The sequence below is a fragment of the Pristiophorus japonicus genome, chromosome 8 (assembly GCF_044704955.1).
Source record: "Pristiophorus japonicus isolate sPriJap1 chromosome 8, sPriJap1.hap1, whole genome shotgun sequence".
Taxonomy (NCBI): domain Eukaryota; kingdom Metazoa; phylum Chordata; class Chondrichthyes; family Pristiophoridae; genus Pristiophorus; species Pristiophorus japonicus.
In genome coordinates, this window is record NC_091984.1 from 120,145,141 (window position 1) to 120,162,826 (window position 17,686).

The window sequence follows — 17,686 nt, forward strand, 5'->3', positions numbered from 1 at the left end:
AGGAAAGTAAATTTGAAGTGGATCTTATTGAATGGCAGAGCAGGCTCGAGGGGCCAAATGGCCTACTCCTGCTCCTATTTCTTATGTTCTTATGTAATGGTGCATGGAAGCATCGGACCTTTAATAAATATCTAAAAAGTAACCTATATTTCTATACCACCAGTGGGAACATTTACTGAGGAAAATGGACAATTCATTCCTTGACATTGAAGTGTATTAAAGCAGTTAAAAAATGTGACAATTCCTAATTAGATGAATTTATGTAGCAGCAATGTTCCTAATAAAATAAAATATGTCTTCAATGCATATGAGGTAGTATATTTGTTTAGACCCCAAAGAGCAGCTGTTAGTTTTGGTCTGGACCTATTAGTGAAACAATGAGCCAGTGTGTAAGATTGATGGCACTTAAAATTATGTATCATTGGACTAATTTGGATTTCTAGCAGAATAAACATAAGTAGCAACTGCCAGCTCCACATGAGACAGCAGCCAGTGTAACGCTGCTGAATTAAATTAGCCCTCCCTTCCGTCCAGTGATGCTGCATCATTAGTATTTTTTAAATAATCTGGAAACACTTTAAAAACCCGGTAGAGGGAAACAGGGTTTTGTCATGTATCTCACACGACTGTACATAACTGTATCTTACCATGTTATACATGACTGTAACTAGAGATGACCTGTAACCACAAGCTTACCTTACCATCATGGGTGCACTTGCAGGAGACACTGGATACCTGTTCCACACAGGTATATAAAGACAAGTGTGGCATTCGAGAGCTGTGTAATAAAGGTGCAGGTCCTGAGTGACCTTGACTTCAGTATGTGCCTCGTGTGAATCTGTACTGCAGGGACAGGACTTTACAGTGGCAACGAGTTATGGGATTACAGAATCCACAGAATGGCGACCAACGGCTCAGATGAAAAATACAATGCTGGAGATAATTGGGAGGACTTTATAGAAAAGCTCCAGCAAAGCTTTGTAACCAAAGACTGGTTAGGCGACGATAAGGCAGCCCATCTCTTGACCAGCTGTGGCTCGAAAACATATGCCTTAATGAAGGACCTGTTGGCACCCGAGAAACCAGCAAGCAAGTCATTTGAAGAGTTGAGCACACTGGTAAGAAACCACCTGAAGTTAGCGAGCAGCCTACACATGGCCAGACACAGGTTCTACAACTACAGACGCTATGTGGGCCAGAGCATACCCGACTTCGTGGCGGAACTTCAGAGGTTGGCTAGCTTATGTGAGTTCTCCGATGAACTAAGGAGAGAAGTACTGAGAGACTTTTTTATTGAAGGAATAGGCCACACAGGCATATTCTGAAAGATCATAGAGACCAAGAACTTGACCCGAGAGGCAGCAGCACTGGTTGCACAGACATTCTTAGCAGGAGAAGAAGAAATGAGGTTGATCTACACTGCGGGTACGACAACTAACGAAACATCAGAACAAGGGGTTCACAGCGTGAAACAAGCCGCTACCCCACACACAGACAAAGGCAGGAGAGCAGGCCCTCAACAGCAGGCAGTGGCGTCAGAAGCCATCAAGGGCCACATGAACGGCCGTTCACACCTCATCAACCTACAATGCGAGCAATCAACTACAAATTAAGAGAAGCTCAAGAGAGATCAGCCAGACACAGCTCATTCCTTAGAAACAATGGAAACGGTCTGTGCTGGCGATGTGGGGAAGGCACTCATCAAGCGGGTGTCGATTTCAGCATGCCGTTTGTAGAAACGGCAACTATACAGGACATCTGGCCCACATGTGCAGAAAAACGGCAGCTCGGCTGGTATACGAATCGGAAAACGGACCAGAAGACGGTGGGGACAGTACCCGGGACACCAATGTACAGCAGGTCAACACTATCAATGGCCACTGATCCTACAACAAGACGCCTCCAATAATTATGAGGGCCCCACTCAACGGGATACCCGTCAACATGAAGCTGGATACGGGAGTGAGTCAATCTCTCATGAGCGCTCAACAATTTGAACAGCTGTGGCCGCATAAAAGAGACAGACCAAAACTCACAAGGGTCGACACCAAACTAAGGACCTATACCAAAGAAATCGTACCAGTCCTTGGCAGCGCCATGCTTTCAGTCACACATAAAGTGACAGTGAACCGACTTCCCCTTTGGATTGTCCCCAGAGATCTCCCAACACTGCTGGGGAGAAGCTGGCTGGCAGAACTAAATTGGAAATGGGATGATGTTCACGCCATGTCGTCAGAGGAACGGACCTCCTGCTCAACAGTTCTAAGTCGATTTGAACATCTCTTTCAGCCAGGTGTGGGCACCTTCAAAGGGGCTAAAGTCAAAATCTACATCACACAGGATGCTAGACCATCACAAGGCTAGAGCTGTGCCCTATGTGATGAGGGAAAAGATTGAACATGAACTGGACAGGCTTCTGCGGGAAGGCATTATCTCACCCATGGAATTTAGCAATTGGGCAAGTCCCATCGTCCCAGTCATGAAGCCTGATGGATCCGTATGAATCTGTGGGGATTACAAATCTACCATAAACAGAGTCTCTCTACAGGACCAATACCCACTGCCCAGAACGGAGGACCTATTTGCCACATTGGCTGGAGGAAAACTTTTCTCGAAACTAGACCTCACATCTGCGTACATGACGCAAGAACTGACCGAAGAGTCTAAGCTACTCACCACCATTAACACACATCGAGGCCTTTACATGTACAATCGATGCCCTTTCGGCATCAGGTCGGCAGCGTAACATGGAGAGTCTGCTCAAGTCCATCCCGGAGACGGTTGTATTTCAAGACAACATACTTATCACGGGCAGGGACACTGACTCCCATCTCCGCAATTTGGAGGAAGTACTAAAGTGGTTGGATTGGGTAGGCCTAAGAGTTAAGAAATCCAAGTGCCTCTTTCTCGTGCCAGAGGTTAAATTTTTGGGCAGAAGGATTGCCGCTGATGGAATCCGCCCAACAGAGTCCAAAACCGAAGCAATTCGCCTGGCACCCATGCCCTGGAATGTCTCGGAACTGCGCTCCTTTCTCGGGCTACTCAATTACTTTGGGAACTTTATGCAGAACTTAAGCACGCTGCTGGAGCCTCTCCACATGCTACTCAGAAAGGGGTGCGATTGGTTTGGGGGGAATGCCCAGGAACGCGCCTTCAATAAGGCATGCAACCTTCTGTGTTCCAACAGTGTTTTGACTTTCTTTGATCCAGGTAAAAAGCTAGTTCTTACATGTGATGCGTCAGCGTACGGGGTCGGGTGCGTTTTACAACATGTCAATGGTGCGGGTAAATTACAATCCATAGCTTATGCCTCCAGGTCACTTTCGCGGGAGGAGCGCGGGTACAGAATGGTGGAGAAGGAGGCGCTCGCGTGCGTGTACGGTGTCAAAAAGATGCACCAATACCTTTTCGGGGCCAAGTTTGCGTTAGAAACCGACCACAAGCCCCTCATGTCCCTAATATCCGAGAGCAAGGCAATAAACGCCAACGCCTCAGCGCACATTCAACGGTGGGCACTCATGCTGGCGTCTTATGACTACACCATAAGGCACAGACAACTGCGCCAACGCGCTTAGCAGGCTACCCCTGGCGACCACGGAAGGGTCTGACGAACAAGACTGTGAGATAGTCATGGCAATCAATGCCTTTGAGTCCACAGGTTCGCCCATGATGGCTCCCCAAATCAGAGCCTGGATGACCAGCGACCCCACGTTATCCTTAGTAAAAAGCTGTGTCCTAACCGGTGACTGGGCAGAGGCTCGTGATGCCTGCCCCGATGAGATCAAACCTTTCCATAGGCGCATGCATGAGCTGTCACTCCAAGCAGACTGCCTGATGTGGGGCAGCCGAGTAGTTATGCCTCTGCGAGGCAGAGAGGCATTTGTCCGGGAGCTCCACTGTGAGCACCCGGGGATCGTTCTCATGAAGGCCATAACCAGATTCCACATCTGGTGGCCTGGCATTGACGCGGACTTGAAGCTCTGCGTCCGGCGGTGCACCACTTGTGCCCAACTCAGTAATGCCCCCAGGGCGGCCCCCCTGAGCCCCTGGCCCACCAAACCATGGTCGCGGGTGCACGTAGCCTATGCGGGCCCATTCATGGACAAAATGTTCCTCGTAGTTGTAGATGCATTTTCAAAGTGGATCGAATACATCATTTTAAACTCGGGCGCCACCGCCACTCTGTGGAGATCCTTGGAACTATGTTTACAATGCACGGAATTCCTGACATATTGGTAAGTGACAATGGTCCGTGCTTCACCAGCGCAGAATTCCAAGATTTCATAAGTGACCACGGCATAAATCACGTTAAGACGGCACCGTTCAAGTCGGCCTCCAACGGCTAGGTGGAGAGAGCAGTGCAAATCATTAAACAAGGCATGCTCAAAATCCAAGGTCCCACGCTGCAGGGCTGCCTGGCGCGACTGCTGCTGGCATACAGATCTCGTCCGCATTCATTGACTGGAGTTCTCCTCACGCAACTATTGATGAAATGGACCTAAAAGACAAGGCTCTCATTAATCCTCCCAGACATGCATGAAATCGTTGAGGCAAAGCGACGTAAGCTAACTGAGTACCATGACCGAAATTCAAGGGGGAGGTGGAATGAGATTGGGGACAAAGTGCTTGTACTAAACTACGGCAGGGGTCCCAAATGGCTTGCAGGGACAATAACAGACAAGGAAGTAAACAGGCTACTGGTGGTACAAATGGACAATGGCCAAACCTGCCGGAGGCATGTAGACCAAGTCAAAAGTAGATTTACCAACAACACTGCTGAACCAGAGGCAGACTACAATGTGGAGCTCACACCACATCTGGTGGACAGACAGAGGGAACAACCTGAGGAAAGGACAATCCCAACAGACAGCCCAGACGAGACACCAACAATCATACTGAACAAAACAGACAGCCCAGGCGAGATACCAGCAATCACGCCGGAAGAAAAACAGACACCAAGGCAAACAACTGAACCACAACTAAGACGCTCCACGCGAGAGCGTAGACCACCTGAGAGACTGAACCTATAAAGACAATAAGACCTTGGGGGAGGGTGATGTCATGTATCTCACACTACTGTACATAACTGTATTTTACCATGCTATACATGACTGTAACTAGAGATGACAAGCTTACCTTACCACCAGGGGTGCAATTGCAGGAGACACTGGATACCTGTTCCACACAGGTATATAAAGACAGGTCTCAGGCAAGTGTGGCATTCGAGAGCTGTGTAATAAAGGTGCAGGTCCTGAGTGACCTTGACTTCAGTATGTGCCTCGTGTGAATCTGTACTGCAGGGACAGGACTTTACAGGTTTAAACTAGCTTGGCAGGGGGATGGGAACCTCAGAATAGATTCAGTCGGGAGGGGAGTAAAGCTGGAATTAGAAAGCAAAAACGTAGAAAGTGAGTTTGAAGGACAGAGGAAACGAGCAGAAAAAAAGAGTAAAAAATAAATTTAAAAGCTCTTTGTCTAAATGCACATAGCATTCGTAACAAAATAGATGAGTTGACGGCACAAATAGATACAAATGGGTATGATCTGATAGACATTACAGAGACGTGATTGCAAGGTGACCAGGACTGGGAACTAAATATTCGGGGGTATTTGACAATTTGGAAGGACAGAAAGAAAGGAAAAGGAGGTGGGGTAACACGGTTAATAAAGGATGAGATCAGTGCATTAGTGAGAAACAATATTGGCTCAGAGAATCAAGATGTTGAATCAGTTTGGGTGGAGATAAGGAATAATAAAGGGGAAAAGTCGTTGGTGGGCATAGTCCATAGGCCCCCTAACAGTAGCTACACTGTTGGACAGAGTATAAATTAAGAAATAATAGAGTAATAATTAAGTAATAAAGGAACAGCAATAATCATGGGTGATTTTAACCTTCATATTGATTGGACAAAGCAAATTGGCCAGGGTAGCCTTGAGGAGGAGTTCATGGAGTGTACCCGGGATAGTTTCCTTGAACAGTATGTTGCGGAACCAACCAGGGAGCAGGCTATCTTAGATCTAGTACTGTGTAATGGGGCAGGATTAATAAATTATCTTGTAGTAAAAGATCCTCTAGGAATGAGTAACCATAATATGGTTGAATTTCAAGTTCAGTTGGAGGGTGAGAAACTTGGTTCTCAAACCAGCGTCCTAAGCTTAAATAAAGGAGACTACCAAGGTATGAGGGCAGAGTTGGATAATGTGGACTGGGAAAACAGATTAAAGTATGGGATGGTTGATGAGCAGTGGCAGACATTTAAGGAGATATTTCGTAACTCGCAACAAAAATATATCCCAATGAGAAGGAAAGACTGTAAGAGAAGGGATAACCATCCATGGCGAACTAAGGAAATAAGGGATGGTATCAAATTGAAAATAAAGGCATATAATGTGGCCAAGACTAGTGGGAGGCCAGAGGATTGGGAAACTTTTAAAAGCCATCAGTGTACGACTAAAAAAATGATTGAGAGAGGGAAAATAGATTATGAAAGTAAACTAGCATGAAATATAAAAACAGATAGTAAGAGTTTCTACAGGTACATAAAAAGGAAAAGAGTGGCTAAAGTAAATGTTGATCCCCAGGAAGATGTGACTTGGGAATTAAAAATGGATTACAGGGAAATGGCAGAGATGTTGAACAAATATTTTGTATCAGTCTTCATGGTAGAATACACGAAGAGCATCCCAATAGTGGATAAGCAAGGGGCTATAGGTAGGGAGGAACTTTATACAATCACTATCACTAATGAAGTAGTACTCAGTAAAATAATGGGACTAAAGGCGGATAAGTCCCCTGGACATGATGGCTTACATCCTAGGGTCTTAAGAGAAGTGGCTGCAGAGATAGTAGATGCATTGGATGTAATCTACCAAAATTCCCTGGATTTTGGGGCGGTCCCAGCGGATTGGAAAACCGCAAATGTAATGCCCCTATTTTAAAAAGGAGGCAGACAAAAAGCAGGAAAATATAGACCAGTTAGCCTAACATCTGTCATTAGGAAAATGCTGGAGTCCATTATTAAGGAAGCAGTAGCGGGATATTTGGAAAAGCATGATTCAATCAAGCAGATTCAGCATGGTTTTATGAAAGGGAAATCATGTTTGGCAAATTTGTTGGAGTTCTTTGAGGATTCAACGAGCAGGGTGGATAAGGGGGAACCAGTGGATGTGGTATATTTGGATTTCCAGAAAGCATTTGATAAGGTGCCACGTAAGCAGTTACTGCACAAGATAAAAGTTCACAGGGTTGGGGGTAATATATTAGCATGGATAAAGGATTGGCTAACTAACAGAAAAGAGTCGGGATAAATGGGTCATTTTCCGGTTGGCAAGCAGTGACTACTGGGGCGCCACAGGGATTGGTGCTGGGTCCTCAACTATTTACAATCTATATTAATGATTTGGATGAAGGGGCCAAATGTAATGTAGCCAAGTTTGCTGATGATACAAAGATGGGTGGGAAAGCAAATTGTGAAGAGGACACAAAAAATCTGCAAAGTGTTATAGACAGGCTAAGTGAGTGGGCAAAAATTTGGCAGATGGAGTATAATGTGGGAAAATGTGAGGTTATCCACTTTGGCATGGCAGAAATAATAGAAAAGCAAATTATAATTTAAATGGAGAAAAATTTCAAAGTGCTGCAGTACAGAGAGACCTGGGGGTCCTTGTGCATGAAACACAAAAAGTGAGTATGCAGGTGCAGCAAGTAATCAGGAAGGCAAATTGAATGTTGGCCTTTATTGCAAGGGGGATAGAGTATAAAAGCAGAGAAGACCTGCTACAACTGTACAGGGTATTGTTGAGGCCACACCTGGAGTACTACGTACAGTTTTGGTCTCCATATTAAGGAAGGATATACTTGCATTGGAGGCTGTTCAGAGAAGGTTCACTTGGTTGATTCCGGAGATGAGGGGGTTGAGTTATGATAGATTATGTAGGTTGGACCTATACACATTGGAATTCAAAAGAATGAGAGGTGATCTTATTGAAACTTATAAGATAATGAGGGGGCTCGACAAGGTGGATGCAGAGAGGATATTTCCACTCATAGGGGAAACTAAAACTAGGGGACATAGTCTTAGAATAAGGGGCTGCTCATTTAAAACTGAGATGAGGAGAAATTTATTCTCTCAGAGGGGTGTAAATCTATGGAATTCTCTGCCCCAGAGAGCTGTGGAGGCGGGGTCATTGAATATATTATTGAATATATTTAAGGAGATAGACAGATTTTTGAGCGATATGGGAGTAAAGGGTTATGGGGAGCAGGCAGGGAAGTAGAGCTGAGTCCATGATCAGATCAGCCATGATCTTATTAAATGGTGGAGCAGGCTCGAGGGGCCAAATGGCCGACTCCTGCTCCTATTTCTTATTCCATACAAATTAAAGCCTTGCAGTCGCTATTAAATATGTTAGTAATTGTCACAGGACACATTTTTGTTAGTTTGGAATAAAAAAACACAATGCTTCCAAAACATTTATTTATTGAAGAATTAGAGGGCTGCCAGTTTTTGTCAGGTTGGCTATTTTTAAAAATCAGGCAGCGGATGTTTAGTTATTTCTTGAGAATTCCACTGTATCCCTGAAGAGCCCCTCTGCTAATCTCGTTTAGTGTTTGAAAGCATTGCTCAGACCTGGGATGTCAGGATATGAAGGCCAGCAAGGCAGATCCACGGAGGCACCTGCGATTCTGCTAAATCCTTACCGGAAAAGCAGTAGCACCATCAAGTGTAACAGGTCGTCAGACTTAACTACTATCTTATACAAGATTAAACTTTCCCATTGCTGTACCAGGTATTTTTACTGTAAATTTGGGATGATTCATTTGGAATATATGAGTTTTGTTAACTGCCTGATAATCTTGGATAATGATACAGGTTGAACTTCCCTTATCCAGAACTCCCTTATCTGGAACCATCCCTCGTCCAGAACCATTCCTGGCCACCGGGTGGCACATGTGTAGTGCTCCGACATGAACAAATTGAAGTCTTTCCTCACTGCCGACTCCCGCAATCGCTGGCCTGACTCCGCGATCCCCCCCCCCCCCACCATGATCTCTCTGTCGCACTCCCAAGCCAGCCAGCCCAGATATCCCCTTGCTCAGTACCTGTACCACCAATTTAATGTGACCACCATTTGTCCGGAAAAATTCCTTATCCAGAACAGGCCAGGTCCCGAGGGTTCCGATTAGGGAGGTTCAACCTGTATAAAGGAAGAACTAGCACTCGGTAACAATCTCCTAACATCTCAGAAATGTTTCACAATTAGTTATTTATGAACTACATTCACTGTTATGTAAGCAAATGTGACAGCCAATTGTACACAATGAACAGCAAATGAGATGAGTGAATAATTAATCTATTTTTGGGTGGTGTTGGTTGAAGAGTGTTGACCAGTGCACTGGTAGAACTCCCTAGTCTTCAAATGAGATCATGAGGTCTTTTATAACCAGTTGCACAGGTAGATGGAACTTACTTTAAACCTCATGCAAAGGGTGGCCTGCTCAACATGCTGCACCAATACAGTGGCCCAGATTTTGTACTCAGTGTAGGAATTGCATCTACAATCTTTTAACTGACAGGCAAGAGTTCTACCCAATGAGGCAAGCTGACACTTCTTTGATTGGGAAATAAAAGGGTAAATTCAGTGATTCTGTGCGCTCTGCAAGGAGCATCACTTGCATGGAATGTGGATTGAAAATATGGCTATGACACTGTAGTGCTTATTTCTAAAACCACAATCCTTCTATTGTCGCTCTTGCCGGGAACATGCGGTTGGTGCATTTACACTGAAAAGTAAACTCGTCATGATTTTAGATGTGGTTTTGTCTAATCATTCCTCAACTGGGTATTTATCTTGCTCTCTTTCACTTTGTGTGATTGTACACTTGGTGTTCCTTCTTTCTCTCCCTCTCCAGCCTGAAATTAAACTAATTTTCTAAAGATGAGAGGCTTGCGATTGAAAATCATGTTTTCCTGCACTGTGTCACTAACCATTAAGAGTTTTCCTTGCTCTGTGATGCATTACCTGTAGTTACTTACAATACTTGAGGACTATTGGACATATCTTTCATCCTTTGCAATCTCTGTGCCAGTATGTGTTCGCTGGTTCGGCAAGATTATAGCTTTCTCCATAACAGCTGTCAGTAGCAGTCTGTAATTGGCTGACACGTTTGCAGTTTGAGTGGGGTGAGCAGGATATATTTCAAGCTCTCCCTTTGCTGCTTCTTGTCCTTGTCAAATGACTCAGCTCATCCTGCGCCATGTAATGCCACAGAGTGCTCGGAGTTTCAGGCAGATGGAGTTAAGATACAGATCAGCCATGATCTAATTCAATGGAACAAACTCGAGGGCTGAATGGCCTACTTCTGTTCCCGTTCCTTGTATGCCCCAAATTTTAATTTTAGATTAATTTCCTATGCATTTGAATTGTAAACTATACTGTAGCGGCTCTCCATGCACAATTCTTTACTGCTAGTTGATCATCAGTGGCAATGCACACTGGGAAATGAAAACCAAGTGTAATCTTTGGTTACAAGAGGGTGAAGGATGACTGTCCACTGTCCTGTTTTTATTTTGATATGATACCTTGATAAAACCTATGGCAGTTTTGAAAGCAGAAAAGTAGAGTTGATTGTTGCAGTCTAGGCGACGAGTTGGGAAATGTAAAATGGAGGTGCTACAGCATGAGCACTGGTGGGGAGAGGGTGGAGCGGTGTAATTATATCGGCAGTTTCCATTATAAATGCGGACAAGAATTTTATAATTGAAAAAGTTGACATGGGAAGTGTGAACAAATATAAAAGATTTGTTGTATACAGTACAGGTTGAATCTCCCTTATTCAGAACTCCCTTATCCAGAACCATTCCCGGCTACTGGGTGGCGCATGTGCAGAGCTCCGACATGAACAAATTGAAGTCCATCCTTGCTGCCGACTCTCACAATCACTGGCCTGACTCCGCGATCCACCGCCTCCCCCATCCCCAACCCCATGATCTCTCTGCCGCACTCCCAGTCCCGATATCCCCTTGCTCAGTATCTGTACAATCCAATTTAACGTGACCACCTCTTGTCCAGAAAAATCCCTTATCGAGAACAGGCCATGTACCGAGGGTTCTGGATAAGGGAGGTTCAACCTGTACTTGCATAATCTGGAGATGACACCATGGAAACTTTCTACAAAACCAATGTCCATTTCCTCAAAAATATCATAGTTAGATTGTATTTTGAATATTTTTGGGTCCATTTTAGAGTACCTTTCTCCTATCCCCTTTGCTTAAGAAAGCATGGGCATTGTCAACATCCAATGGATTTTTTATTTTTGCACCCAAAAAAAATCCAAACAAAATTTGTAAAATGCATTCTTCCGTCTAGACTTGAATACCGTTTCAAAGTCTTGAAAAGTGTTTTGATTTTTCAGACACATAAAAATATCGCCAGTGGTTTTTGCTTTATTAATAGCGTCATCCTCTGCTAAATTTGGTTTCAAATTAGGGCTTTTAAGCGGTCAACGTTTCAGAGAAATGAGACTGGTTTCCAAGGTGTTCTTGTGAAAGCTTTGATCATTTATGTTATCAGTATTCAATGTTCAGCAACTACTGCGATTTATGGTGAAATTTAACAATAAAGAAAACTGAAAACCATCAAGACAAAAATAATTAAATGAGATGAGAGTAGCTTTTTCCTGCAGTGGCTCTGTGGGCAAGTGTATTCTGCATGGGAGTGCATGGATCAGGAGGGTCCTGGTTCGATTCTTGGTCTGTACTGAGCTAGCTGGCCTCAGCTCGAGCACGCTGGTGGTTTCACAATGGTCTTTGGTACCAGAGGAGGAAGGAATCTAACTCAGCTAAGGTTCCAGCAGCCTGTACTGGAAACATATCTGTCAAAAGCAAGTAATCCAATGGCTGTAAAGCACTTTGGTGCACCCCAAGGATGTGAAAGGTGCTATGTAAATGCAAGTTCTTCCCTTCGAAATGGAGTGAAAACAGGACGAGGCTTGGCTGCGATGACATTCAGTGGTAAAATATTCCGCTGGCGTTTGCACAACGAACAGCCACTTGGCAACATCCTGGAGGACCCAGCAAGAACTGCCTCCGCCACTGAAGATTTTAAAGGGGAAAAAAAAGTAAACAAATTCCAAAGTTATTTTTCCAGACAAGACTTGAGGGATTGCAAAACATGCTTTGATTTCATCTTTATTTATAAGAACCTAAAGGTTTTACAAGAATAGCTGGTAGTTGGTGGGGGGAGGGGGGGGGGGGTGAAGCGGATGAGGAAGATGAAAAAATGAAGCCCTGATTTACATTCTAGTAATAGTAAGACTTCTGCCTAGGTAGCAGTGTACGTCACAATAAGGCAATGTCCATAACCCCAAACAGGAACAAGCATTCTTTCATAATGAGTGCAATATTATTATGCATTTCAAAAGTGCTATTCAATTTAAGAGGTCACAGCTGTCGTATAAAATTGTTTTGCCAGCACAGAGTTTCACCACCATGTGGTAGGTAAGAATTTAGGGAAAACAAACTATAAAATTTGTTGTTAAAAAAAAGGCAGTTTTATAAAGTGGATAAAAAATTGGTTGTAGGGTACACAGGAATTTGGTGCCTTTGGTAATTATTGAAAAGCTTACTGGTTTGTATTACTTAACTCTTTCTGCAGTTGTATTGCTCCTGCCCAAAGCAAAAATAAATTGTGGTACAAATTAGATGGCACCATGACAGTTTTTTTCAGGCGCTAAACAGGCACCTGACTCTTCAATATGGCAGGCTGGAAGTGCGTCCCCCGCCATATTGGTATAGGCAAAAAAACAAAACAGGTGTCCAGCGCCCGTGCCTGAAACAGGCATTGGGCCTCTTGGGCCTGACGCCTGTTTGAGGCCTCCTGTGTAAAACTGGATTGCCGTGAATGAGGTCTATACATGGCCTAACCAGCAGTCTTTAAAAGGGACCACTGACAGTCGCCACCAGAAAACACAAGTATTTAAAAATACATAAATTTCTACCTGTTTATGTTCTGCCATGACCAATGATCCTGGATACAGAGCACATTGTTCATGGATTACTAATTCAGAACCCTATAAAAATACATTCCTTCCCCACCCCCCCCCCCACTCTCCCACTATAATTTGCGAAATACTGCATGTTGAACGATACCAAAAATACACTGACTACAATATGGAAGACCCTGATTTTGAATGACATATGCTCTTGAGTGTTGCTTTGAGGACAAATTTCACCTGTGCTGTCTGGGGCACCTGGCAGAAAATGATGTGAATCATTCAGGGCCATATCTTGCAGAAGCACTAAAGAGTGGCTCTTAGTGGGCTGACCAAAGGAGGTGGGAAAAGAAAATGCCTGGAATGCTCTGCAAGGATGTGCATACGGGTTGTCCAACTTGATTTGTCCTCAGAGCATCCTATTTATTAGGCTTAGCCAAGACTTGTTTAACGCAGGTGAGGATACGAGGATGGAACTGCCTTGTTAGTCCATCATAACCCACTAACTTTCCCAAAATGTACCACATATTTTTAAATATTTATTTTCATCTGTTCGACACAAATATTACATCACTCGTTTTTTTCTTCTTTTTATAAGAGATAAAACATGCAGACATTAATGGCTTTCCTCTTCTAGCCTGGCCTTTTTTGAAGAATCATTCATCCCAATAAAATGATCCGCCAATTCATGAAGTGCTTTGTAACGGTGGGATATTGAATTCTTCACAGTTTTGGGCATCTCTGCATATCTGGGGAGATTCAATGAAAGACACAGATCATCACTATCTAATCGCCAAAGCCAATCGGGTAAAATATCCACACTCAAATTTAAAAAGACTGGCATTGCAACAACTTGAAGAATGTTTCCGCACTTACGTCTGGTCAAAGTCATCAGGCTGAAAGCAAGGATCCCAACCAAAGTCTCTGGGTCCCCGAGGATGGACTATTTTGCCCTAGATGACAGAAAAACATATCTAGTCATTTCATCATTCATTTGCAATCTGTGGGCTCCCCTCCCATTCACAATTCTCCACTGCAGTCCGTTGCCACCCACAACTCTGCATCCATCAGAAAGGCTGGATGGTTCACCGTTGTTATAATTGCACCAAGATCATCATCACTATCTCACCAATTTATTCCTTCTTGCTCCCAAAGATGGCGTCTCCTAAACTCACACTTGTAAATCTGCTCTAAGCAGGGATGGGCAGTCCCAGAGTCTATATTTTGTTAAGTGAAAGGACAAACAAAAAAAAAACGATCCTCTCACATTTTTAAAACCACCCGCATCTCCTTTTTCTCACCTGAAACAAGTAATTCCCGATAGGATATAGGTCAGTGTGTGGCAGTAACACCACATCTATTATTTAGGTGTGAACATACACAACTGAGCTGGACCCTGTCCTCAGCCATAACCCACGTATGCACGCTGCTAGCTGGTATCATTTGACAGTGATCAGAAGCAGGAAACCTTTCTGATATCTCCCCCCCTCGTCTCAGCCAAGGAATGCCAAGGCTAATTATGGTATATCCTTATTCCCTAATACAGCCATCAGCACACTCCAGGGGCTATCTCGGCCTATGTGTTTTTAAATACCTCTCCACAAATTGGATTTACCCATGAAGCTACTGATTGCTTTCAGTCTTTTCCTTTTTCACACAGGTTCACTTGATGAACATATGAAATAGTCCTCTAGTAGGGTAGTGAAGGCAAACCCTCAGATTATTCAAACAACTGGTGGCCACAACGGAGGTACTGTTGGGTATTTGATGACTGGGAGAACTGAGAAGAATTACCTTGGGCTATTCTAGGCAAGTTCTCTCACCAGGGTGCTGCAAATATGGCCACCTTTCTCAAGCTCAAAAAGCCATAACTCTTGAGTAACAAGACTTGGACACAGACTTCCATTACAACACAGGAACAGGAATAGGCCATTCAGCCCCTGGAGCCTGATCCGCCATACAAAGAGATCATGGCTGATCTGTACCTCGACTCCATTTACCTACCGTAGTCCCGTAACTCTTAACACCCTTTGCCTAACAAAAATCCAACAATCTCAGTTTTGAAATTTTCAATTGACCTAGTCTCAACAGCTTTTGGGGGAAGAGAGTTTTAGACTGCCACTACCTTTTGTGTGAAGAAGTGCTTCCTGACATCACCGCTGAACGGCCCAGCTCTAATTTTAAGGTTATGTCCCCTTGTTCTGGATTCCTCCAACAGAGTAAATAGTTTCTCTCTATCTACCCTATCAAACCCTTCAATCATCTTAAACACCTCAATTAGATCATCACTTAACCTTCTACACTCAAGGAAATACAAGCCTAGCCTATGCAACCTGGCCTCACAATTTAACCCTTTTCGCCCCAAGCAAAAGATATCCAATTCTGATCATGCCCAGTAAGACTAGAGAAGAACATTAAGTAGATTGTAAAACTACTTCAATCAAATGTGTGAACATTAAGGTCAAACAATGAAAATGATTACCATGTGCAACTTTGTTACATAAGAAATAGGAGCAGGACTAGGCCATACGGCCCCTCGAGCCTGCTCCGCTATTTAATACGATCATAGCTGATCCGATCATGGACTCGGGTCTACTTCCCTGCCCACTCCTCATAACCCCTTATTTCCTTATCGTTTAAGAAACTGTCTACCTCGGTCTTAAATTTATTCAATGACCCAGCCTCCACAGCTCTTGGTGGCAGCAAATTCCAGATTTACAACCCTCAGAAGAAATTCCTCCTCATCTCAGGTGATGGCCTTTTTCTTTCAGCAACTCCATCAGATAGGCACCTAATTTCCTGGTTTTGATATTTTCCACATGTGTACTCCCTGTTTATAACCACATTGCACATTCCCAACATCAGCAGATTTCAAACACAAATCCAAAAAGCCCCATCTGACTATTAGCGAGAAAAAAAATCTTTGCCGGTTTGAAATACAAATCGAACCATTGAGGTCAACATGGCAAGATCAAAAAAGGCGATGTCATCAACTTTCCAATCCAACTTCCTTTGAAAAGAAACATTTAGCTCCGCCCCGACTTTAAATTCTACCCTAAATATAATGGTCAATAAGGATGAAGGTCTCTTGCTCCCACTGTTAGCTTTCATTTGCTGGTTTTGATATTACACTCCTGTGGAATATTAACCAAGGAAAACTATCTGTGCACAACTACACCACCCTCTCTCAAATTGAGAGGAGAACAGCTCTGATTTTCCTCTTCAGCACTGGGACGCAAGAGCTCGGCAGGGTGGATGAAAGCCCTTATTGCAAAATAGCGGAGACGCTGCTCACGGTTTTCTGCCCGTCCTCGCAGTCCTGCCAAGCTCCCACACCCAGGTACATTTATATAGTGCCTTTCACGACCTCAGGATGTCCCAAAGCACTTTACGGCCAATGAAGTACTTTTGAAGTGTAGTAACTGTTGTATTGTAGGAAACGCAGCAGCCAATTTCCACTCAGCAAAAAAATAAAATTTGGCCCAATGTCTCCCAACTCCAGGTAAGTACAACATGGATGCAAAATTCACTGAATTAGGAACAGCAGCCTATTCACTGGCTAGTGACTGACGAGCATCCCGATTTTGCAAGCGGTTGTTTTTGTGGGAAGAGGAATCGGGTCACTCTGAGTTCCTTTATAAATACATACCAGAGTTTTCCCTCGAAATAGTTTCACCGGGTCTTTTGGGTTTCCTGTGCTGTATGCAAAGGTACAAAGTGCATAAGCTGACTTGTCTTCAAAGCCCGCTAACAGCTTATGCAAACCTAGAAAGAGACACACAAGAGCGTTAGCAATTAGCAGTTGCATTTTTGCGTTATGCAAGTATCAGAACCTTGGTAAAAGTCAATGTTCTGTAGAGTTAAAACCCAATGAGCAGCCTTCCTCCTACAGCTGGAGTGTAGGATATCCTCTGCTGCAGGTTGCTTTATGGCTCAAACCAATATTGCTGTCTGACTGAATGACAGAACATGTCCTTTATTTTTCCCTTTTCCTATTCTTAATATTGAATAGATTTAATAGAGGTGTTCAAAATTATGAAGGGTTTTGATAGAGCTTTGGGAGAAACTTGTTTGCACTGGCAGAAGGGTCAGTAACCAGCGGACACAGATTTAAGATCATTGGCAAAAAATCCAGGGGATAATTTTTTTTTAATGCAGTGAGTTATGATGGTCTGGAACACACTAACTGAAAGGGTGACGGAAGCACATTCTATAACTTTCAAAAGGGAAATGGATATAAAAAATAAAGATTTGCAGGGCTATGGGGAAAAGAGCAGGGGAGTGGGACTAATTGGACAGCCCTTTCAAAGAGCCGCGATGGGCTGAATGGCCTCGTTCTGTGCAGTATGATTCTATTTATTTGTCGTGCACAGTACTCGCTCCAGAGGGGGGCTGTCGACCGGCTCCCAAGCTCCTGACTCTTTTATGCCCATCGATAAGTCTCCTTTGCCCGTCTCTGCAACATTGCACATTTGGCATATCCCTCAATATCACAGCTGAAAACCCGTCTCTATCTATTCCATAAGTTGGATCAGCACTGTGCCACCACTTTGTTGTTATAGTGGGGAGCGGGGGGTCACTGCTCCAAGGCACAACTGATGTCGCCCCTACGCTTCATTTAGTAGCTTGGCCAAATGTTGGGAAAAATTCAGCCAATGAAGACAAGCTGACAACTGATACTGGGAGTCAAGC

General features: G+C 43.9%; 1 protein-coding gene across 1 annotated transcript in view; it reads right to left on the reverse strand.

Annotated features, from left to right (window-relative positions):
- Positions 1–13,520: 13,520 nt before the first annotated feature.
- The window catches only part of itpa (inosine triphosphatase (nucleoside triphosphate pyrophosphatase)), a 41,664-nt gene continuing 37,498 nt past the window's right edge, over positions 13,521–17,686 (reverse strand). Inside the window, exons 6-8 of the mRNA XM_070887378.1 lie at positions 16,644–16,759; positions 13,871–13,947; positions 13,521–13,743 (exon numbers count right to left, since the gene is read on the reverse strand). Coding sequence (XP_070743479.1) covers positions 13,611–13,743; positions 13,871–13,947; positions 16,644–16,759 — 326 coding nt within the window. The 3' untranslated portion in view covers positions 13,521–13,610. The remainder of the gene's footprint in view (positions 13,744–13,870; positions 13,948–16,643; positions 16,760–17,686) is intronic.